General features: G+C 41.2%; 1 protein-coding gene across 1 annotated transcript in view; it reads right to left on the reverse strand.

The window, feature by feature from the left end:
• cemip (cell migration inducing hyaluronidase 1) overlaps positions 1-26,040 on the reverse strand; it is a 223,074-nt gene that overhangs the window by 58,267 nt on the left and 138,767 nt on the right. The window contains exons 10-14 of the mRNA XM_028576118.1: positions 23,724-23,871; positions 16,637-16,828; positions 6,799-6,968; positions 3,022-3,231; positions 239-444 (exon numbers count right to left, since the gene is read on the reverse strand). Of these exons, the coding sequence (XP_028431919.1) occupies positions 239-444; positions 3,022-3,231; positions 6,799-6,968; positions 16,637-16,828; positions 23,724-23,871 (926 nt within the window). The remainder of the gene's footprint in view (positions 1-238; positions 445-3,021; positions 3,232-6,798; positions 6,969-16,636; positions 16,829-23,723; positions 23,872-26,040) is intronic.

Genomic DNA, 26,040 nt, shown 5'->3' on the forward strand with positions numbered 1-26,040 from the left:
AGCCCAGAGGGCAGAGGAATGAATTCCTCCAAGAGCGGGTAGTCAGAGCTTGACAAGCTTGACCGTGCCTTCTGCAAAACTTGTCTGTCAAAGATCTTTGTCAGAGAGAGCTGCTGTATGCCTATTATCTTGCTAGGCCTCTGTATCAATTTTGGACGCACGTTTTGTATTGTAAGTTTCCCATAGAATGAAATCAAATTGAAGGCTCCTAAGTACAGTTTATGCGTGTGTGTCTTACCTGCAGTCCTGCCGTGGGTTGGCCACGTATCCTGGATAGGCTCCGTCAGTGATGTCACGGCACATTTTGCTGTCTCTGTCGGAAGGCAGCAGGGTCCCGGCTCGCACCATCAGGCCCAGACAGTGGTCGAACGTGTTCCTCTCTTCTGGACCATCCTCCGTGAAGTAACAGTGACCCAGCGTGTCATAGCCCACCACATCCTTTACCTGGGAGGGAATAGACACGTTGAATGTCACTGATAACAGTCTGACGGTACGTCACACTAGTGAAAAGCTTTCGTCATATATCTGACTGGAGAAATAATGAACAGCAAAGAGCGCCATTGGCTGTGAAACTATCAACTTTCCAAAGCCTAATTCCTCATCTTTGCGCCACTTTCTGTTAAATGCACCATTATTTAACATGTGGGGCAGAGGGTTCCTATTGGGTTTGCACAAACTGAGGAAATAGACTCCAAATGCGTAAATCCAAATGAGGCATAACGTATAAAATCACGTGAACAGTCTTTAGATTTGAATGTGTTATTAATTTTGGCCTTTTAAAATAGAAATAACACAGTAGGCTCTAACCAAATAATACAGTACAAAATAATAACTAGAACTGCAAGCAGTTATGACGGGGTTCAAGTCTCCTCGGCGCGAGTCGCCCCCGACGACCCAGGGAGCATGCGAAAGCGGAACCCAAAGTGGAACCCAAAGTGTAAAGGTGGGGAGGCAAATGTCAGTAAATATCGAGAGGTCTGAGCTGCAAGGTTTGTGGTACATTGCCATTGCAAATATCCCATTAACATTGATTGAGTAAAAGGGCCAAAACTCGTCTACGTTGACTATAGCCCCTCCTAATGACCTAATTCACCAAATTTGGTACAGAGCCTCAGAGCAGCATGCCAAACAAGCATTACAAATTTCATGTTGATAGCAGTTACTACGGCAGAGAAATTGCAAATGTTCCATTTACATGCATTGAGTTATTGGCCAAAACACATAAATGTTGTAATGGATATTTACATTGAACAACAAGCGCCTGGAAGTACGGGGGCGGTTACGGAAACCAAAACTTGCGCATGTTAAATTTGGAACTGATGATTTCATTGGATTCAAAACAAAATTTTCAAAACAATTCCATTGGAATTGTAGTTTTTGAAACGATTCCAAGTTGGAACCGGTTCTCGATGTCCAATCCTAGTTTTCTAAGGCTACATTTACATTGCTATGTTTTGGATTTCAAGCAGAGTTTTTAGCCAAAAGCAATCTCCGTGCACACAAGTGTTTTTAGCTCCAGTAGAAGACCTAATCTCTGTTGAAACTAACACGGCCAAACCAAAGTATCTCATCAACGTTCACGTCTACTGGGCATAAACTGAGGCAGCATGTATACTCCGCCCGCTGCTGGCAGTTGCCATGGTAATGCTAGTAGCTTAGTCTCAGAGAACGAGACATCATGACCAATAAGACCCAATCAGGAGGAGAAACGATGGCGTCAGTGTCGGTGTTGCCAAAGGTCTCCGTGTGCAGCCGTTGAGACTGCAATACAACCCCGCAGATTCCAAACCAAAAAACAGGTCAGAAGTGTTTCCAAATGTGGAGGCAATTCGAATCCGACCTGCTGTCTCTTGCTGCGTGTCATCCCCCATCTCACTCTATAATAAAGGGAAAAGCCCCAAAAAAATAATCTTGGCGTTTCCAAATGTCTCGGAAACGCCAGAGCAGGTGGAATGAGAGGGGGAAACGTAGCAAAAGATATTCCTTTTAAGCCAAAACGTAGCAATGTAAATGTAGATTAAGAGGCCCCCTGCAAACATTCTCTCCGAGAGCATTTGCTGAAAAACAAAATGATGCTTCAGAGTGTTTGGCTCCATAGAGTCCTTGCTTGGCTTGCATGAACCTCTCCCCTCTGGCAGGAGGCTGCGCTCCATCAGTCCATCAGGACCAAAACCTCACGCCACAAAAACAGTTTCTTCCCCTCTACATTCAGCCTCATTAACAAGGCCCCGGACGCCCACCCTTAGCAACTACACGTTCCATTAATGCACATCCTGCACTGTTATCCCTGACCACTGCACAACTATTACATAGTATATATCATCTGATCAATATTTAGGCACACCCTGCACAAAACCACTAAGCATTCTTTTCTTATTCTGAACTTACTGCTGATCTGAAATGATAGCAAACATGTTCTGCAAGGCTCCCAGTAATCCACCAATATACTTCAGTAGTATTTTTTAACATTTGATGTAATTTTTATTTATATATTTTCAGCTGAGTAGGCTTTGATGGAAAAGACTTTTTTGTAGATACTGGCTGTATCATCTCATCATACTTTATGTCAAATTGGATAATAAAAGAAAGTTATATGGCAGTCATTGTTTGTGTTTTTTGTTCACAAAGAGTTTAACCCAAGCCAGGCCGTACAACAAAATCATATCACATCCATATAGGGATAGTAATATACAGCAGTTAAAACATAATCAAATATATGACACACTGGTATCAGATTGGTACTCGGTATCAGCCGATATGCTAGTTCAGGTACCGGAGTCGTTATCAGGAAGCAAAAGTCACCGGACGAGACAATCTTCTGAACATAGCCATACTGAGAAATTTGTGGAGCTGATAGTCTTAATTAGCTTTGTAGCAACTCATTTGGCTATGGCTTGAAGGTAACAGACAATTATTATTATAAAAAAAAAGTTTTAACTACAGATCGGTCTTACAAATACATCAAGTAGAAACAGAATAAAAAAACAACTAAACTCTAGTAGGTATTGTACATAAACTGACCAGCAGTCCGTTGGAGCTGTGGATGGTTACGCAGCGGGAGAAGGAGTGGTGGATGGACAGGCCGCTGACAGCGGTGGGGGGGTCATAGCCTCCCCTCTCGTCCACGTCTCCGTTCATATGGAAGTGGACTGGGTAGTGTCCCATGGTCTGCTGGCCCATGTGCTGCAGCTCCAGCCCAGATATATGAACGGCCCTGAAGCCTCGCTCCACCTGAGAGAGACAGCAGAGACATTTCACACGCCATCACTCAAACATAACACGGATAGAACGGGAAGCATTGGCCCCAGCATAAACAAAAAGCAAATAATGGGATTGAAATGCAATGACATAATGGCTTTTTTAGGCGTTTGGGAATTTAGATTAGATATACTTTATTGATTCCAAATGAAAAAAATCAAAGTAAAAGAAGAGAAGGGAGGGATGAAGACAAAATGAGTAATACTAAAAAGGAAGGAGTGGCAAAAATAAGAAGCGAAAGAGCAAGGGTGAGAAAGAGAGAGAGCCGGGCGGAAAAAGTGACAGACATGCAAGTTTGAAGAGGGAGGGAGCAAGAGAAAGAAATATTTTGGGAGGAAGACTGAAAAGAAGAACAGAAGTACTGAAAAAACGAGTGATGACAAGGGGGAGGATGGTGGGGAGGGATAAAACAAAAGATGGGAAGGAGGGAGGATGGCAAAGATAGAATGAAGATGAAGAAAGGAAACAAGAAAAGAATGGAAAGATACAGTATGAGAATGGAGAGCGGAAGCGAGCATGAAGGGAAAGAGGTATTGAGGAGAAAGGAAAGAAGGAGAGTCGGAGGGAGGATGAAGGGAGGGAGGAAAAGAAAGGTGTAAGAGGGGAGGACTGCAAAAAGAAGACGAGGGAGGTTAGAGTCCACAGGTGGAGAAAGTCAGGAAGGAAGGATGGAACAATGTGACGCAGAGAGGAAGAAAGCAGGACAATAAAAAGTAAAAAAATACATTTTATTCAAGTAAAATGTTACTTAAATAAAAGGTTAAAAAAAAAGTTTAAAAAATCTACTCTGAGTAAACGTTACTGCGTTCAATTTTTGAAAAAAGGGGGTAGGGGTCTATGGGCTGGGCGGGGCCAGCGGGAAAACACTACTGGAAATATTCAGTGGGCCACGCAGATCAAGGAAGTAAACCCTGAAGCTTAGACAATTTTTTGGCAAATGGGCCAGGCGAGCAACTCTATTAAATCGAATAGGCGCCATTTTGTGATCCGGTATCCAGTTACAGTTTTTCTCCATCGCTTTGGCACAATTGTATGAATTGGATATATGTATTTTTTCTTATCTCATTATTATTGAATTGTTTTATCATTGTTTCATGACATTCATGCCAATAAAGCATTTTGAATTGAAATGAAAAACGATACAACAAAGATGAAGAAATGAAAAGATAGAATAGAGGAAAAAGGGATGAATTAGAGAAAGAAAGTATGTAGTAGGTAGTTAACATGACAAGGGAGTGGATCTGGAGAATGCTGTATAACAGACATTAGAGAGCAGAGTGACTCAGAGCAGAGCACACTGCTGCTGGTTCCACTGGGAACTGCAGCTGAAAGATTACAGCGCTTGAGAAAAAGCTACAACCCCCTGCTGTTTATGAAAGCATTCAAACAACAGAAGCAGAAACAAAGGGTGCTCCTTTCAGCTCGTGACCAGCTGATATCAGTGGAGATATGAGCTTTTAACGCAACAGTAATAGCACAACTGTCAAGAGGGGAGTATGCTCTGAGGCGCTCATTCTGAAGGGCTTCAATGTGTGTGTGTGTGTGTGTGTGTGTGTGTGTTGCTCCTACGTGCTGTACACACACCCATGCATGAGAAATATGTGACATGAGCCTGTGATGGAAATTTATAATAGGATATGATAGCTTGCCCTGGGGAAGGAGGGATCCCTCTCTCTCTCGCTCTCTCTCCCTCTCCCTTTCGCCCTCTCTCTTTCCCTCCCTCCCTCTCTCTCCCTCTCTCTCTCCCTCCCTCCCTTCTTCCCTCTCCCCCTCTCACCCTCCCTCCCTCTCCCCCTCTGTGTTCTTCTGTATTTTCCTGTGAAGTTTCCTCCTGTTGACAGCCCGTCAGGCTGGGATGTCCAGCATGGGTTTTGTTGACCATCTTTACCTACTCTGCTCTGATTTCACTTTTAATCGTACATCAAAGCATAATTGTCATCGGCCCAATGTGGAAATATGTGTGTGAATGTGAATGGCCAGGTGGGGCTTTGCACATCCAGGGCACGTACAATCCTTTCATCTTGTATACAACAAATATTTTAGTGTTGGCTTTGTTTTTTTCCCCATTATGCACTCTGATTATGGAGGGTTAAAGGGGTGATAGAATGATTATATAGGGTATTTCACACTGTTCCTTATGGTCTCCTAATGGGGTATGTAACATTGGTTGGGCTGAAAATGGCCTGGTTGATATTTTATTGGCCCTTATGCATCCCTGTGTTTTGGCCCTGTTTGTAACGAGAGCTTTTCTTCCAAATATGGTATGCTCATAAATATTTAGATGAACTGCGCTGAGCGAATCACACACATTAGAGACGCGCGCTGATTGGTTGAGCGAATCCCCATACACACATTACAGAAGCGACAGAATCTCATATTCCAAACACTGCAATGTTTCATTATTTCCCCAATCGTTTGTTTAAATAACTCAACACACATATCCATTATAAGATTACTGGAACCTGCGGTAAGAGATTGCAGGCGTAACAAGCTCGCTGACCGCGCTCTCAGTCACACACCGGCCATTTAGCAGGAAGAGAGAGGCGAGCTGTAGGCCTTGGAGCTCTGTCAGGGCAGCGGCGTTTGGTAGTCCAGTCACCCAGAAATGGGTGAGTTTGCGCGGGTATGGAGAACCGCGGGCTGCCGGCCGTGATGGAGCTCAATCAAGCTCACAGCTGGCCGGGGTCTGTGAAGTAGGACAGGCAGGGCGGCGATGTAGCAACCCGGGCCGCACCGGCCGCTGAACTCCGACACACAGTTGGACAAAATTTGTATTAGCCATCCATTTTCGTAAAACGGCCCATATTTGAGCTTTACGTAGTTGATTTCTCGCATAAAAAAAGTTTCAGAAGTGAATTTTGTAATGGAATAGCAGAGTTCTGCACAACCTAGATTCAGAAGACTACCTGATCTCAGGTCAGTTGTGTAGCCTATGTAAATGTTGGGACGTGACCGTTCTCTTAATACACCCATGGGCGTGACAAAGGTACAGGTCTTGGGATGCTAACGTAAGCTTCCAGATTTGTTGATATTCGCCCGCTTTCAGCAACAGTTTCAAAATATGAGATTGTGATTAAAAAAAAGCCGGGAAAGCTTCAAAAACATTGGAGAAAAGTTAAAAAAGTTGTAATTTTAAATTTTGACCCAGAAAAACTAAAAGTTGCATGGTTGACTGGAAGACAACACAAGAGTTAATGTTGTTAAAAGCACCACATCAGTGAATGTATTAACAATCTAACGTCTAATGCAGTGTTTCTCAAATGGGGGTACGTGTACCCCTAGGGGTACTTTTGAGGACTGCAGGGGGTACGTGAGATATTTAACAAAATGTTTAATGTCTGTTGTCCAGAACATTGCTCCTCTTTATGTAGAATTATTTTTTTCCTACCAAAAATGTGACATTTGTGTTGCCTTCTTTGGACCTAATCTTTCCTTCCTTCCTATACTGTCTTTCTACTTTTTACAAGTTTCTCGCTTTTTTCTTCTTATGTCACTGTTTTTGAAGTTTTTGTAAATGACAAGGTTAGGACACCAGTGTACCTTCAAATGTCCGCCGAAAGTGTCAAAGTCGAAGAATTTGCAGGCCTCGTTGCCATAGCAGCCGGGGTCCATCTCTCCACGGAGCAAGATGTTACGGCTCAGCAGGCCCACCTCCGCCCTCATGTCCACCCCGTCCACTTCCTCCCCCATGTGGGTGAACTGGGCCTTACCTGCACACACACACACACACACACACACACACACACACACACACACACACACACACACACACACACACACACACACTCAACATTTAAATATTACAACTAATTCCTCATAGAGTTTAAACTGCTGTGTGGATCTGCTGACAGAGCTGTTAGAAGCTTCACTCTTTCTACCAAACGGTCCATTCAACAGAGCTGAGCACAGTGTAAACAGATGTCCATTCTCACCAGAGACTGAGAAAAGTACTTTTTTTATTGTTTGTTTGCTGTGTGTGTATGTGTGTGGCTGAACAGATGTTTCAGATAATTGCAATAGAGGAAATTACAGTGAAACTCTTAGTTTGTAGCACCATTTTTTTTCTATTTTAAAGGAGAATGGGCAGGCAGCACTTATAATTATGGTGAACAGAAAGAGGTACTCATATACTCATTGATGCAACACGTGCACACACACACACACACACACACACACACACACACACACACACACACACACACACACACACACGCGCTGTAACTCCACTACTTTGTGTTGCTGACATTGTGTTTGTTTCAATGTTTTAGAATATCTTCATATTTTAGTACAATTTCAAACTTTGATTTATGTAGAGCAGTGTGTTTTTTGTGTGTGTGTGTTTAATAGAGCGAGAGAGAGAGGATTTCATCCTAAATTGACCAAAATTAGAAACCCAACAACTCCTTCCAGCCAACCCACAGCAGCCAACCTGCAGTACGATCCCACTAGTCTCGCTTTGCCAGACCTTCCTCCACGGCGCTGCAAAAGAGGGTCTGGCTAGTCCACACAGCATTCCGGGATGGGAGAAAAAGGTGCTCTGTTTTATTTCTTTAACCCTACCACAAAAATATTAAAATAAAATATTTCCTCCGGCACCGGAGTAGAACGCCAAGGATGTAGACTAAGATCCCACAAACCTGCACTGTAAAATGCTGCAGATACAGGCACCACCAAACAAGTCTAGTGGCTCACAAGAGCTGTGATGCTTCATTTGTGATCTGGTGTCACAAAAAGCACATTAACAAATAACTAAGTAATATTTAAGACCGCAAATCGAACCCATATTATGAATGCTGACAGACAGGTAGAGACAGGACCAAACCGAGGCGGGTTGTGCAGAAATACCACTGTGGGTTGGCAATGTCAAAAATGACACAGCAGTTTTGACAGCTTCTGATTGATTCATTCAGAACGTTTTTTTTGTTTAACCACAATTAATTGCTATCATTAGCTATGGTCCTAAGGCGTATGACTGGTAATTGTTGGTTTTGTTCAGATTTTCCAAATTGTAATTATATAAGTGATTATTGGTCGGACTATATAGTATGTTTGAAGTATTATTTCAATTGTTAGTTGTTGGCACAAAAATGACAAGGGAGGGATACAGTTAAAAAAAATATTTTCTTTTTTTTATTATAATAAATTATAACTTCTGCGTTTGTGTTATTACATTTTCTGGGTCACATGACAGTGATATATAACCAAAAGAAATGATTCAAAACTTTCATTTGTTTTAAAAAGTAATGCATAGATAAATATTTTTAAATTTGACCAAAAAGATATTGTTAATCGCAATTGCTTCTGAGACAAAAGGATCTAGCTAGTTTGAAGCATACTGAGAGATTTAGAAACATTTCAGTTCTCAATTTCCACAACTAACCCTCAGCATGGTTGAAAGCTAGTTTTTTTTTTTTGCATAGTGCAGCTCCTTAGAAGGCCAATTTACACCTCAAATGATAGAGTCTGAGGAGAACAAAGAGAGCCCATAATAAGCAGGGACGGACAGCAGAATCACACAGTAAGTGGAAGAACAGTGCAGAAACGATTACGACTCGGTTCCACGTGTCCTCCACTCCTACACATTCAGAATAGCGCTTATTATGAAAAAACAAAGTGATGCCAGGGGGAGAGAATAAAATCAAAGATGTGAAATCTGAGAGACAGGAGATCACACATCCCCACGTTTAATCTCTTTTTCTGCTCCCTACTCCCTCCACCAGCACAGTCGGGACTCAGAAAGTACAAATGAACACTATCATTCCAGCTCAGATTAAAAACATTGTGAGCCCAGGCTTAAAAGACAATTTTAGATCTCAATTTACTACCGTTTACTACTACAGTAGTGCCGATAAGTCCATCTGTTTCCCCCCAAGGCTGATATGTGCTTTTATGGGAATTAGTAACCAGCCTTGTTCATTCTTTTTACCACTCATGCAAAAATTCACTTTATTTTCAGAGTGATTGGTTGTTCATGTATGGATGAATAGTTCCAATATGCTGTTGGTACTGAATCCTCAAAGGGGGCAGTTCAAGGTTCATGTGAGTGGATATGATGCCAAATGTTCAGCTTCATGTCATGTAATGTTGACCTTACACCAAACAACTTTTCAAGTGATTCCACTGCGGCAGACTCATTTCCAAAATCAGAATGAAACCCTGAGAGTCTTGCTAGAGTTGGGGCGCTCCTGTCGTCTCAATCGTTTGGTGTAATGTGGTCATAAGTCAGTCTTTTTCCCTTCTTGATGTTCAGACATAATCAAATGTGTTTGAGGGAAAGTTGCAGGGCACTGAAGACATTCATCTGCATGTAGACAGAACAGAAAATCAGCAAAACTTACCTTAAGTTACCAGCCAACGCTAGCTAGCTAGCTTGTTTACATTTTTCAAAACCAATCTAGTTGTAGCCTTGCAACGTGTGACCCTGCAAAATCCCCTTTTTATTGTAAACATTATGACAGTCTTTAACGTTAGATGTGAGATGATTGTCTTTAGATGTGAGATTGTGTCAGACTTTAGTCTGTTCAAAGTATGTTCATAGTGGTCTAGTGTATAGTAGGCATATTATGTAATACAGTATTTTCACTTCTGATTGAGACTGAAATTCCCCGATGCAAAATGCTTTTATATCAAAGTATTGGTTTGGGCGCCTGGGTAGCTCAGTTGGTAGAGTGCACACCCATATATACTGTAGAGCACATGTGTCAAACTCAAGGCCCGCGGGCCAAATGCGGCCCCTCGCAGATTTTAATCCGGCCCGCATATCAATTTAGTTTCACAATAAATTTTGGCCCGCCTAGTTTTTGGAGCTTTTTCCTGAAGTTTTTGTCACTTTTGCAGACGCTTTTGGTGCCTTTTTCCAACGTTTTGGGGGCCTTTTCTGGCGTTTTTTCCAATGTTTTTGTTGCTTTTTTCAACATTTTTTGTCGCTTTTTTTCTTTGATGGCTAAGTTAATTTTTTGGGGCTTTATGTTGACCAAACTTTAAGTAAGAATATATGAGACATGCAATAATCCAGTAAAAGATCCTTGACTTTTTCGATGAAATAAAAGCATGTGAATAAACTAAACATGTCTGGCCCTTGATGTGATTCTTAGTTTCCAGTGTGGCCCTCTGGGAAATTGAGTTTGACACCTCTGCTGTAGAGGTTTACTCTTTGACGCAGCGGGCGCAGGTTTGACTCAGACCTGCACCCCTTTGCTGCATGTCGTTCCCCCTCTCTCTCCCCTTTCATGTCTTCAGCTGTCCTGTCAAAATAAAGGCCTAAAAATGCCCAAAAAATAATCGTGGTTTGAGCTGTGATTTGAGGCGTGATCGGTCCGCTTACAGTAAACTCAATGAGTCTGTCAGCTTATTTGACAGAACTCTATGCATCTTCCTGTTATTTCTGGCAATTTGATAAACAAAACTACTAACACCAACTTATTACCACCAGTTTTACTCTTATTTTTGGAATTCATGGTATATAAATAAATAATAAATAAATAAACCCTCATTTATACAATATTTATACCTAATCCTTGAGTTAAAAAGAGCAGAAATTATAAATTATTTAGACTAATATTAAAGGAAGGATAATCACAGAAGGGAATATGTCAACGTTCAGTGTGGATACTGTTTCAAAACATTTCAATTTTTTTTTCAAATGCAAATTTTTTTTTTTAATGAAACACTCAAAGTTCAATGAAAGTAGAGATCCGAGCTTTTGTTGTACTTGCGAAGTGCGTTGTATGGGATCATCCATGTTATTTTGGGGTAATTAAAATTAGGTAGCTCAAAAGAAACCCATATTACTGATGTAGACATTTTGAAAATGGGTCAAATTTGCTTCAGGTTTTGATATATGCCAACGGAGTTTGTGAGTTTTGAGAGCAATTTTGAGTTTTGAGAGCAATTTTGCATTTTGCATCATGTAAAAAAAATCCAGTTTCGATTGGTCTGTTATTTATTTTCTGGGGATGATCAGTTGACAGTGAATGTCTACCACACCTAAATCTCATGGTGAAAACCTGGAGAGATGCAGCCCGGCTCTGCCAAGCAAGGTAAATGTCAGGACAGAAATAGAAATACTGTTAAATCCTTCACCACTGCTATAGGCCACTGATCCACACCATGTATTTTCTAACCTTGTCATCATTTATGCCATTTAGAACTGTCAAAAGTTCAACATGTAAAACCCAGCACAAGCTATTGGGCTCAGAATGATAAGTAGCCGTGGGCTATCTGTCTCTGTGTCTTTCTCAGCCAGGTCTCAGCTGGCAACGACAACACCCCCCTCATCCCTCCCCTCCCCTCCCCTGTCTGTGCATAACCTTAGCTGGGGAATACACTTGATTAGCGCCGCTTGTTAAAAATAAGACGGAGCTGCAAAGTGGCACGCGGGAAGGAATTAATGAAACACATTACAGTTGGGAGGAGATTGACGTGAACTCTGAGGAGCAGCCTTGGGCTAAAAAACAAAATAGGATTTCCATTTTGGATGGCCAAATCCCCGGTGACGTGAGAGAGCCGAAGAAAAACAGAGAGGAAAAGGGGAAGGTGGTGTGTGTGTATGTGTGTGTGTGTGTGTGTGTGTGTGTGTGTGTGTGTGTGTGTGTGTGTGTGGAGGGGGGCGGGGGGTGGTTTAATGGACTGATCTTCTGATGCAGCCGGGCAGGAGCTCAGGCAGAGATTTGAAGATAAATCCTGGAGTCCTAAATCCGCTGCAGAAGAAACGCAAACTTGACTTTTTTGGTGTGTGAATCGGTGTGCAGGAGCGACAGCTATGAGAGGACACGTCATGTCACGTTAATGCTGACTTTTAGCCGCTGCTGCGCTCATGATTGTTTTTTTCAAGAGACAAAGACAAAGGCTATTTAAATCATACAGTAGAACAGCGAGGGCTGACAACGCTGACCCCAAGAAACTCTGCAGAAATGTGTGCGTGATGCATTAAGAAAGAAAGAAAGAAAGAAAGAAAGAAAGAAAGAAAGAAAACAAGTGTCTGCGTGTGTGTATATGTCCATGCTGGCATGCGTGTCAGCGTAAATGGGCTCAGTCAGGAACACACAGTGCTCCAGGATGCAGGCTGAGACTTTCCCTTGGCCCCGAGTCAGACCAAACACCTTCCACTGACTCCCACACACTGCTCTGGGCTGTCTAAACCTGGCCTCCATCTGACTGGCACACACACACACACACACACACACACACACACACACACACACAAGCATGCACACACGCACGCACGCACACACACCCCGCCTTAACTCTCACGGAAGGCATCCTAGCAATAAAGATGGTTTCAGTGTGTGATTTTAATCTGTTTGGGCAGATATAAATGTCATAGTTAAACAAGGTTTCCATTCCAAATCACGACAGGCAGCATCTAAAAGAGAAACACATTCACTCACTGTATTCAATAAATAAAAATCACCTCATCTCATCTCATGAAAAAAAAGATAGCAATAAAGCCAGGTATTATTAAAAAGCCAAGGTATAATCCATTAAATAAAGATTTCAATCCTTTCTGAATGGGTGACTGGTGGACGGGTTTAAAAAATAATATAGTTTATCCTGGTTTAGAAATAACGGTTTGGTGTGAGTTCCGTATAGCAGAAAAAAAACAAATGCATTAGGGTATGTATAGTCTTGCATTGCCAGACCTTCCTCCACACGTAGAACATTAATCTGAGTCGGCGGCAAAATGAGCACTTTTGTGAAGGTAAATACAAGGTGGACAATTGCCCTATTAACTTACATTGTAGCTTGTTTCCCTGCTGCAGACTGCAGCGATCTCGCTTAATACTGTTGTTTAATATTGTTGTTCCCATCAGTCACTTAGACACAAAAACATAGGAAAATAGGGTCCAGGTTGAAAGAAACGGTAGTTACCCTTTAACAAAAAGCATCATAAAATCAATCTGTGAATTTGTATTGTTTGTTAGGCTAATATGTAAAACTAGTGAAACTAACTTTCCGAGGTTTTCCTGCCTATGTTTGTGTGTACAGAAAGCAAAAATTCAAAGTTGAGTTCATGTAATGATCACCTGACACCCATTTTTACTCTGCCTTTATTATCAGAACTATTTAAATTGCTGCAAAACAGTCAGTGATTCAACAGAACTAGAATTAGAATAAGCAAACTCTATCCACAATGTTTGAGACATTTTTTGTGTTAACTGTAACACAAAAATGTCTCAAACATTGTGGATAGGGTCTGCTTATTCTGCATATTTTCACAAGGCTAATTTAAATGCTAATTTATTAAGGTGATGTAAATCTTCTCTTTTAACTTATATATAAAATAAATATTCTGAGCAATTTCTTCCACATGGTTTTTTCCCTACTGTACCAAACTCACAACAAACTGTGAGCCCATATAACAGGGTTCTGTGTTTTCTGTGCTCCGCTTGCATGATGATTGTGTGATTAGGTTTTTATTATTCCTACATCTAAACTGTCGCTGTTAAAGGTTACCAGCATGCATTGCCATTTTAAGAAATTGATGGCTGATGTATTTCTACTGCCTGATCTATTTCCATTCGTCGAGCTTGTTTCTTGTTATGTCACCTTGGGCTTTTAACCTTGTGGAACACTTTGTACCAAGGTAATATGTGTTTTAAACGCTTCAAAACGGTATTGGAGTAACATCAGCTTCAAGGTTTGATTACCCGATCTGGGGCAAAACAACAACCTTTATAATACTAGCTAGCAAAACTTGCTATAATAATAATGTTATGTCGCTGGGGCGCCTGGGTAGCTCACCTGCTAGAGCGTGTGCCCATAAAAAGAGGCTTAGTCTCGACGCAGCGGCTGCAGGTTTTGCTGCATGTCATTCCCCTTCTCAGTTTCTCCCCTGTGAAGTCTACGCTGTCCTGTCGGAAATAAAGGCCTAAAATGCCCAAATAAATAAATAAATACATAATTAATGTAATGTCACCAACAGGGGAGGCGCCAGAGTTGTAAACATTCGGGACTCAGCCCAAACCTAGGGCTGCAACTAACCATTATTTCCATCGTGGATTAATGAGTGGATTGTTTCCTGGATGAATGGATTAGTTGTTTGGTCTCTAAAATGTCAACAAATTGTGAAAAATGTGGATCAGTGTTTCCCAAATCTCAAGATGACGTCCTCAAATGTCTTCAAATATGACTGGCTTTCACGATTTATTGATTGTCAAAATATTTGGCGGTTAATTTAATAGTTGACAACTAATCAATTAATCTTTGCAGCTCTAGCCCAAACCTTGTTGGGGTCTGAGGGCATCCTCAATTTATGGCGGCTATAGGCACTATTTTTCAAGCCATTTCATAATTGAATGCCTAAAAAATCTGTACATCATTTGGGAAAAACATGATAGTTGCCGAGAAAAAGAATCCTGTAGAGCCGACATCCTGTTTTGTGTCTAATTGAGTTCTCTAAAGGTGCTGACACACCAAGGAGATTATCGGCCATTGGACAGTCTGGCAAGGTCAGTGACTCAAATCTGTTAAGTGTGTCCCGTGCCGTCGTCAGTCTGGGGGGCTGTCGGCGTTAATTTTTGCCGACCTGACATGTTCAGTCGGCAGCAGGGTAGTCGGAACTCACCCGGAAATGGGGAGCGGAATGAGTCTCTCAAAATCTGACGAAAATCTTTTAAACTGACCTTTGTTGAGCTGAAATGAAGACAGATTCAGCAACTGCATGGCCTAGTTCTCGCTTAAAATGTTCTCAGAAACATGTTTCAGTGAACTATTTTAGTACAATATGAGATCGTATTCTCAACAAGCCGCCATGACAGTCTGGCTTTGAATTTCCGGAGAAAACAAACCCATGTGCTGCATTCGTCCAATCAGCTGCTTTCATTTCTTGGGCAACAATACAGAGTAGCGCCGCCTACTGTTATGGAGGCGTATTACTTCTCGTCTCGTCTCTTTGGTGTGTTTTGTGGCACTTTTTTGGACCAACATGGGGAGACTGATCATCTCGACTGGCTTTTCTGTCAATGGTCGGCCGTCTGCTTGGTGTGTCAGCATCTTAAAGCCCAGTTCAGACCAAAGATTTGCAACGAGACGAGTTGAAACTTGTATCTACTTGCAACGCACCGGTCTGCAGGGTTCTAAAACCTGCCAGTTCACACCAATGAGACAAGACAAGATGGTATCATCTCCATAGCAAACTCTTTGTACTTCTGATTTAACTACCGACTTCCAGGCTTTTTGTAGCTAAATATGTCGTTTGTTGCATCTAAATATGAATGTTAGTGCTAGTGAGATGCTTGCTACAGTTACATTTCTAGTGATGAATCGACAAAGATACAGTTTATTTCTCTTCAGTCACTCTCTAGCTTGCTCCACCGTATATGCTTGCGGGTGGTCGTTGAGCGTCCGTTAACAGTTTGTAACAGAAACAAAATGGATTATGGATAATTTTATTGTAGCTGACTTTACCAGCTGACTTCTCTATTGGCTGTTGAAACAGGTGACGTCTCTTACGTTCTAAAACCAGCCTCTGGAGACTCGACCAGCTGAGTCGCAGAAACACCATCAGCTGGTTTGAGTCGAGCTGAGACGGGGTTTTTTTTCGTCGCAAATCTTTGGTCTAAACTGGGCTTAACTGTCATCATTCTGAAACCAGAAGACAGCTAATGTTGAGGATGACTCATTTTCACTCCAGACACCTAAAAATGGGCAAATATTTTCTGATGTTTAATGATATTTTTTTATAGTACATAACATAGGTAGGGTAGGAATTGGGCGTGAAGTAACTGATCTTGAAATCTATATTTAGAAGAGTTCTCAGAATGAATGTTGATATTTCCCCGGTAATAGAACTTTTTTCGCTCCATTGATTGATTACCGGTCCAGTAAGCGAGACTGAGGGCAAATGACACAAATTTTAAATTATGAGAAAACATTCGTGGCTGGAGCCATGTTTTCCGAGCAACATCACCTTTCATTCTCTGTGATAAGCAAAGGCAACTGGACTAGCTAGATAAGTCTTGAAGACGTTTCACCTCTCATCCAAAAGGCTTCTTCAGTTCTGGAAGTCAAAGAGAGGACGAAACCCCAACAATTACAGTAATTCCCTCAAGAGCAAGCATTCGCAATAGCCACTGCTAATGCTTGCTCTTGAGGGAATTACTGTAATTGTTGGGGTTTTGGAATTTATAGAGTGTGGTCTAGACCTACTCTATCTGTAAAGTGTCTCGAGATAACTTTTGTTATGATTTGATACTATAAATAAAATTGAATTGAAAATTGAATTGAATTGAATTGAAACATCTTCCAGACTTAACCTTTAATTACCTTTGCTTTTCACAGAGAACTACCATGACCTGGATGACTGAGAACCTTCACAGACATCTCCTTTCATTACAGCCCTGCATGGTACCATACTGTAAGTCACTGGTTCTCTCACCTTGGACCTTGACCTGGTTGGATGTGCAGGTAGGGCAGGGCAGCAGGGTAAACTCTTCGGCCTGGTGCATGGAGTAGTCGGTACTGGCCACCACTACCCGATCCCCGGGCCCCCAGCCCTCTGGTTGGTCGGCCAGCTCCAGGATGCTGCTGTTGGACAACATGTCGATGGAGATGGAGGCCTGCGGGCGAACTACAGGGGGACATGGTGAGCGTTAAACAGAATGCAGCAAAGCTGACACACATACAGTTACGCAGGCCTACACCCGTGGTGGAAGAAGTATTCAGATCCTTTACTTAACCAAAAGTACTAATACCACACTGTAAAAAAAATACTCTGTTACAAGTAAAAGTCATGCATTGAAAATGTTACTTAAGTAAAAGTATGTAAGTTTCATCAGGAAAATGTACTTTATTTAACAAGCTTGAGGTACTCAATTTAGGTACATCCAAAAAGGCTTTTTGGGCTGCTTAATCAGGATACAGTAGATATTTGTTTATTAGGGATACTCCAACTGAGTGTCAGTTGTCAGCTAATAGAATAGAATAGAATACACTTTATTGTCCCTAAGGGGAAATTTGTCTTGGACATACGTAGTGCTACAATCTGTTTCTTCACAACACAAACATGTAACAGAAAAAACATTCTAAAATCAACATAAAATAAAAAATCAACATATAAACATAAACATAAGATCAACGAAGCATCCTAGGACACAAAAGAAGGACACACATGACAACACAACATCCTAAGAAGTATCTGTAAAACACTAATAATTTGATGATCTTGACATTTGGAAAAGAAAATATTACAAAGGTGACCCAAACAAATAAATGCCAATTAAAGTTTTGGCATAGCTCATGATTGCCCAATCTCAACCACACAAAGAACTAATCAGTGTTGGAAGAATTATTCAGATCCTTTACTTAAGTAATAGTAATGATACCACACTGTAAAAAACACTCTGTTACAAGTAAAAGTCCGGCATTAAAAATGTTACTTCAGTAAAAGTATGTACATATCGTCAGGAAAATGTACTTAAAGTATTAAAAGTATTAAAGTATTCAATGCAGAAAATCCTCCCATTTTAGAAACTGGATCCAAACTGTTGTGTGTTTAATGGTCTAATCATTTCAGCAGGACTTGTAGGCCGTTATATTGTTGGGTAGTTTAATTTATAATAGGGATCATTTTTTATAAACTACGTGTCTTTTGCGTGCAAACATCTTAACTTGTAAAGTAACTAGTAACTAAAGCTGTCAGATGAATGTAGTGGAGTAAAAAGTACAATATTTCTCTCTGAAATGTAGCAGAGTAGAAGTAGAAAGTGGCATGAAAAGAAAAGACTCAAGTAAAGTACAAGTACCTCAACATTTTAACTTAAGTACAAGTGATGGTTCGGAGTATATTCACCCTAGGGTCCCTTGCACCATGACCTCGAGCCAAACACCCCCCCAGAAGCTTTTTTCACCTGGGTCGAACATTGGGAGAGTTAGCGTGATCAGCTGAATAGCTTAGCGCAGGGGCTAATGGATCCACGTTTGTATCTCGTAAATGACCCCACTAATAATGCCCGAAATGATACCAAACTTCTACACTAGTACAAATAGGTTATGCACTCATAAAACGATGGATTGGAAAGTTTGTAAGTACACCAGAAGTTTACGTAAATAACACTTGCTTGTTGGCTTCTGCTCTCTGCTGCTGCTGCTGCTACCGGGCAGTAAGAGTGCTTAGGGACGTCTACAAATTACAACACCAAAAAGAGATACAACAAAAATATTTATTAATTTAACTTTTTTTTTTTATTAAGTGCTGTAGTATAACTAGCAGGAGACAAGTTATAATTGAGGTAAGTTTGGAGACATTACCTTATTTAATCATTAAATTAATAAATATTGTTGTATCTCTTTTCGGTGTTGTAATTTGTAGACGTCCCTAAGCACTCGTCTTACTGCAGAAGCCAACAGGCAAGTGTTATTTACATAAAGTCAATGACATGGTCCATTTCTGTGACGTCCTGTTGTGTTCTTAAACTCCCCCAACAAACACAAGTAGACTTCATATTCCACAATTACTGTTTTTAATTAGAGAGAGACGCTGAAGCGTGCTGGAAAGATTGTGTGACTGACCCCTCCCACCCCAAGCACAAACTCTTTGAGCCATTCCCCTCTGGCAGGAGGCTGAGGTTCATCAGGACCAAAACCACACGCCACATGAACAGTATTTTCCCCTCCGCCACTAGCCTTACCAACAAGGCCCGGAACCCACCCTGACTATCTCCACAGTATACATACACTCCACCTCTGGCTCTACATGCCACTGTACATACTCTGCTGTAGCGTTCCTTTTTACTACTTTTTAACTTATTGTATTATTTTACATTTTATTTTTATCTTTATTAATACATACGTATATAAGTATATGTTTATACTTATATTGCTTATATTCTTTTTATCCTTCTTATATTTAGAGAATGTGTGACATGCACCAACAACACCAAGACAAATTCCTTGTATGTGTAAAAAACGTACTTGGCAATAAAGCCCTTTCTGATTCTTATTCTGAAAGAAAAGAGACGAGCGAGACATAGCGAGTGCTTTGTTGTTGCAGGAAACATTCAGCTTTACACAAACTCCTGGGCGGTTCAGTGCTTGTGTTTAATTTTTAACCCTCGCTGCTACTTTCTTGTAGCAGCGATAAAGGCAGTGATGTTTCATGTTTCCTGTCCGGGACTTTCACACCGCCTCAAAACACATCGACAAGTCGGGTCTCCGGTTACATGACCGGCCACCGCAGCGTGACATAGGGTTGCATTTCTCCAACAAGAGTTGGTCTCAACTTTTTGAGTTTTTTTTGCGTGTCCCCCCTGCGGCAAGCCCCGCCGCAGCTAAAACTAACTACCCCCATTCAAAATGCACGGAAGGACCTGCGTTTATGCCGGATCGTCGGACCGCCATTTCTCATATTCTCATTCTTATTTCAAGGTGTTCTGTCTGTTTTCTACTGTTGTATCTTCTAATGAAGAACTGAATGTCCACAACATCTAAATATGTTTGCAAGTTTAATACAAACGGACAGCATGACGTCTTTACAAGTTACGTCTCACGCTAGCAACAACTTCTTTGGTCTTTTTTAACTAGAGTTAACATCCGGTCAGCTGAACGTACTCTGATTCCGAACTCATTGTAATAGCGCCTCCTTCTGGAACATCCGTTATTAGCAGCTAACTTCCGAAAAAGTGTAAGGAAAATGAGCTATTATTCTTCATAGCTAAGTAACTGATATAGCTTACAGATAAGCATTCTTGTAACTTAATATTACAGTTAAGATATTACAGTTAGGATACCACATCTACAATAACAGCAATGTGCAAAGAAGAAATGTACGTTGGGATTTTCTTCCTTTTAAAATAAGAATGCATGTGTGTATGCCCTTTCATCAGTCACCCATCCATCTTCTACCAATTATGCGGGTGCGGGGATGCGGTGGCAACAGGTAAAGCAAGGCGGCCCAAATGTCTTTCTCCCCGACCCCATCCACATCCTCCAGCCCTTCCTGGGGATGAGTTTCCAAGTCAAATGGGATGTATATAATCCCTCTAATGTGTTCCACGTCTGTCCCCCGGGGTCTCCTTTCAATTGAAAGTGCTCAGAAAGCCTCTCAACAGAGGCCTCCAGAAGGCATCCTTATTTGATTCCTGATCCGTCACAACCGCCAGCAGTGGTATTGCTCTCAGCTCCGTCTGGATGCCAGAGCTCCTTACTCTGTTCTTTAGAGTGAGCCCAGACACCCTGCCAGGGAAACTCATTTCACTGCTTGTATACCCCATCTCATACTCTCAGTTATGGCCCAAAATTCGTGACCATAGATAACGTGACTTTGTGACTCTCCATATTTATTTATTTGCTTTGATTCATTTCAAAACCTTGTGGTTTCATTACTGTATCTACAAAGACCCTTATCATTTTGCAACGATTTATTTTCATTTTCCTCACACGTGTAAGGGCTTACACACTGTTTTGTATTTAAATCATATAAATAAATCTTAAAATTTAAAAATTGTGTTCAAACCTATTGTTTTGGTGATCCACTCACACTCTACTGCTCATCTATTACTGGCCATTTGGCCACCCAGAGGTTGTAATTTTTGGATGAATTTAATATATGTGTATTTTTGTCTATTTTTTTTTCTCCTCTGTCGTTATGTAGTGACTGTACTATATGTTGGGACCCCCACGAAAACAAGATGATACATCTCAAGGCGTTTGTCCTACTAAAGAAATTTGATACAAATTGATCTTCAGAGCCCTATTCACCAAAAGAGTTCATTATAACAAACTCAATACTGCTGACACAGCACTAATCTGCCTGTCAGTCATGCTCTATATCTTACCCTGACTTGCAGCCATTTCTGGAAGACAGACATGGCCGCCTCTCTGCCCCCGGCTGCATGCATATCATTCACAAACAGAATCAGTGATGAGACACAAACCTGGCAGAGCTCAACACGCTAAAGCTACACATGATCCGCGGTTAAACCGCTCTGCGCTGGCTGTGCCATTGTGTTTCTAAGGGGAGAGCGGTGGTGAAAACTCGGAGGAAGCGCTACGCTTGGCGTAGTGCACCGCTCTGAGTTGCTGCAGAGTGCTGCACTCAAAGTTCGAATTATTTCAACTTTGACCTCGTCGCCGTAAGTCTTGCTTGTCTACATTTGCAGACATACCATGGCATTACACACTCGAAAACATAACTAACGTTCGGCCAGTAAGCAAAAGAGCAGTGGCAATCTTATACCATACACTGATCAGCCATGAACCAACCAGCACAGATAGGTCAAGAACTGAGCGGGAGACAGAACTAGGGATGCCCCTCACTGAGGAATTCTGGGAATCATGTCTTGTGAACATTCTTAAGTGCTCAGTGAATGCAAGACATAATCTAATACAATTTAAAGTAATACACAGGTTGCATTACTCAAAAGTAAAAGTAAGCAAGATGTATCCCAGTGTTTCAGCATTATGTAATAAGTGTAAGAACCAAGAGGGCACCCTCACACACCAATTTTGGACGTGCCCTAACCGCCACTCATTTTGGTCTTCTGTATTTGATTCTACTCAAAAGCCTTTAACAAGCAGTGGAAACCGAACCCCCTTGTGGCCATTCTGAGGTCTACAAATGACACTGCTTTGAACTCTGGCAGGGACAAATGGCCAGTGTATTTGGGTATGGTACTGGCTAAAAAACCTATATTGCGATTATGGAAGTCCAATGCTGTGCCTTTGTTTGAGATGTGGTTAAGAGAACTCGGCGAAGTCCTCCACCTGGAGAAGCTCAGATTCACGAATGCAGGGAGGAAGAGCGTGTTTGATAAGGCATGGGGACCGGTTTTGAAACACTTAAGGGGTCTGAGGGAAGAAGCTGTGTGATGAGAGGTCACATATATTGATAATGTAATAGTAGTGGTTTCATAGGGAATTTTTCTTCTCTCTTTTGACTCCTGGTTTGCTTTTTGGTCTCTTAACTAAGTATTGATATTTGCTACGGTGCCTCACCATAATGTATTCAGAATCTGCCAAATAATTACAATTGTATGTTCTTGGTTGCTGCTTATTGATGTTATTGTATGAATAAGAAAATGGAAAAACTATGTTGCTTGTATGAACAAGTGCAGTTTGTACCCAATGTTGATCTGCAAACAACGTATTTTCAAAAAAAAGAAAATCATTCCAAGGGTTGATATCAAAGGGTGATAAAATACAGGTATAGAATGCAAATCATTCACTACTCCTGTGATTATATCAGACCAATGACTGAAAAAATGGTCATCAGTCGATTTAAAAAGAAATATGAAGTCATGCAACCCTTAGTTGTACCCAGTGTCAACAATGTCAAAAGTTCATGGTAACACGCCCTACCACGGTCCACGTAACACACAAGTACACACACAGACAAGCAGCGAGGCCAGACCGAGGTCTGTGATATCTCATGGTTGGGCTGAGCTGGCTGGGTGGGTGCCAGTGCTTTCCTCATGTGGGCTCCATGCATTCCAACCATAGCAGTTTACACACAACACAATCTCTGGACCACAGCCAGAGTGTTGGCATCTGTATATTTACAACAAATTATCAGCTTAAGCTAGGGCTGGGCCATATGGCCTAAAAATAAAATCCCAGATTTTTTCAAAAGAAATCCGATTTAAGATTTACATCGATTTTTTTCTCCCCCTACTTAAAATCAATCGGCAGATGACAAAGAAATTGTTCAAAACAAGTTTAAACTTTATTTTGTTTTGACTCATACACACATGCACACACACACATGGGGCTATATATTCCACAACAACAAAACGGATGCGTGAGATAAAGCTGTTTTCACACATACAGGTAATTCACTTCTTGTTCATCGCTAAAAGTTCAAATCATTTTAACGTTATTGCGCAACCTTGCCCCTATTTTCACCTGGTGCTGACTAACGTACATTAACATCCCATGGTCTCTTGAATGTAGCATACCTGTAGCAAGCTACTTCGTAGTAACTAGCAGTAAAAACAAACGTCGAGGAGGAGCTCTGTGCTACAGAGCGGCGATTGCTAGTTGTTTAAGCCGCTACAGACCTCCGTCACAGCTCGGTTGTATCAGCGGCATTTATTTTTTAGTCCCTGTCGCTGCCATGTTGTTTGTGTATCTCTATGGCAAACGAGGAGGGCTGAGGCTGCTCGGAGCTACAAGAACACAGAGGGGCGCATCGGCGGATGTTAAGGAGAAAATCGATTTTCATTTAAACAAATCAACGTTAACTACACATTCGAGTTAATTGATAAAATCGATTTATCGCCCAGCCGTAGCTTAAGCTCTTTATCTACGTTGAAGAGTATCAAGGTTTACTTTATACTATTTTTCAAAAAAAGCATAGAAAAAAATGTCATGCAGAAACTCATACACATACTGTACAGTAGTGCTTGCTCATGGGGGAATGTTGGGTCTCTGTAGATTATAGAGTGTGGTCTAGACCTGCTCTATAAATAAAATTGTACTCACAAACATACAACACGCACACAGACACTGAGAGGAAGTGATGAACGTACCCAGTTTTCCACAGAGGAAGCGGACCCTGTAGTTGCGACAGAGGCCATGAGCCTGGTCCTGGGTGCGGCAGACAAAGCCGTAGTCCTTGTCATTTTTGTGGATCACATCTCCGGTCTGGTTGGCTGCTATGCCATCATGGGTTTCAGCCTGGACAAGGGAAAGATGCATGTCAAAAATGGATGGAGGCTCAGGGGTACTATTTGCAAAAAACACAAAAACATTATTGTCAAATTTTCGGACACACCGATGGTATTATAGTATATATAGTGTTCAGTTTCCGCACAGTTTCTAGGATAATTGCCTTGTTGTCAAGACTTCCCCCATCTTCCACTCTCTGTGTGTTGCCGTTCTCAAACTCTGTTCTCTTCGGGAAACGACAACAAACTTCGAGCTAGGTAGCTACACGCTGAAAATGTTTTGAAGAATATTTGGATGGTGCAACAAGGCAGGCCTGCTTGGATCTTTCTGGGAATGATTGTAAAGATTTACAAAGAATATCTATAGCTATCCTGTTATGTGATTGGTTCCAAGGTGGTCAGGTGTTTTGTGGACTCCATGTTGGATACCACCATTCATCTGATTCCCACTGACATAGTGCAGGGAATAGTGGAAAAATTACATAAATTATTTAAAAAATTACATAAATCACTGAAAAAATGCCCAAATGTTCCCCGTTTGGCTGCAATGAAAGACCGGGAAGCGGCAAAAGATTTCCCCCGTGAACCAAAAAGGAAAAAAAAAACTGGAGGGCAAATGACTACTCATTATTGTGTGAGGTAAATGTCAATTTCTCTCTTCAACCTATGATAAGAAATTACATAGGACAAATAAGGTAATACCATCGTTAATGTGTACCATGCTGTCAAAAAAGTTCTAACACTGCTTTAGAAATGAATGAAGTTTGAAGTTAGCCATGCCTTATGCTAGCGTTAGCTTTTTTCGTTGGCACTCCATGTACCCAAATGCTTGTGATCTTGCCATAGTCATGACTTGAATTTAAGCTAGTCTGACTTCAATTTTCATCTGTAACTCAGGTGTAATATACTGTGACCACGCAGGCATGTCATTTATGTTGATTTAGATCACCAAATATTATTAATACATAACTGTGCCTCAGTTACTACTAAGTTACTATTGCTAGCGTGATAACGTTCAGGGCTGTAGTACTGGACGGTTTTTCTATGGTCTACTAGCGATCCATCAGAATCACATAACGTCTTAGGCTACAATATGGGAAGGGTTTATCAATATCTGCTAATAATAACAATAATAATAATGATAATAATAATAATAATAATAATAATAATAGCCTAACAATGCAGTACATTACAATGCAGCACTAGTTACAGTTAAAATTTTCGCCATCGAGTAAGTTTAACCTGTCCTCGGCGATGGATGAACTATGAAAGGTAATGTCAGGACTCTGGAGGCTGAAGAGTAAAAGAAAGGTAAACACTGCTCAGAGACTTATTAGGCGATCACTATAATGGGCATTTTTAAGAGGCCCATTTACGATTTACTGTAGATGGTAAATATACACTGGAATATTTCCGTAAGGGCCTTTTACATATTGACAAACATTGATAATAACATGTATATGCCTGTTTATGGTAAAAATAAGCGATTTATTTCAAGATAGCATATTCGCCCCATAGGGTTACACTGTAGAGTCATCTGACGTTGGTATCCAATATGGCGCCCATGATTTGAGTTGGCCAAACTATATATACGGCTTTGGGTAAGGGAGTTCAAGAGCGCACCGTCTGTGGAATTTTCGAAGTTTTCTCACATGTGCGATGCTACTTCACAAGCCATCCCAGGCGCATTTTCCCCTGCATTTTGAATGCTTTGAGTATTTATTGAGTATATTATTGAGTATATGCTTGAGTATTTATGCTCTTAAACTTTAAATAACGTTTCGTTTTGTGTGAGTTGTTATATTAAAGGCATTTCGATAGCTTTGTGAACATAGGCAATCATTTGGGTCCCTCTGACCTCTCCCCGGTCACGACCGGCTCTGGGTCGGCTTGGAACTAAGGTGGCTCGTGACTTCGGCCGCGAGCTTTACAGCACTCCCCGTCTGGACCTCACCGTTTCTTGGGGCCGTGGACTAACTGCTCGCTGCGCCCTCTCTCCCAGCTGTGTCTTTTGTCTTGCTGTTGGTATTTTTCAGTCTATTTTCTGCTGGACTTTGTGTTTGGCCACCAGTCACCCTGGTGTCCAAAAATGGTTATTTCTATTTATTTAGTTTTGAAGGATTCGAATTTATGTAAATCAGTGGTTCTCATTCTTTAAAATTTCAGTTGTCCTATAGAT

Source organism: Perca flavescens, chromosome 1 (genome assembly GCF_004354835.1).
Source record: "Perca flavescens isolate YP-PL-M2 chromosome 1, PFLA_1.0, whole genome shotgun sequence".
NCBI classification, from domain to species: Eukaryota; Metazoa; Chordata; class Actinopteri; order Perciformes; family Percidae; genus Perca; species Perca flavescens.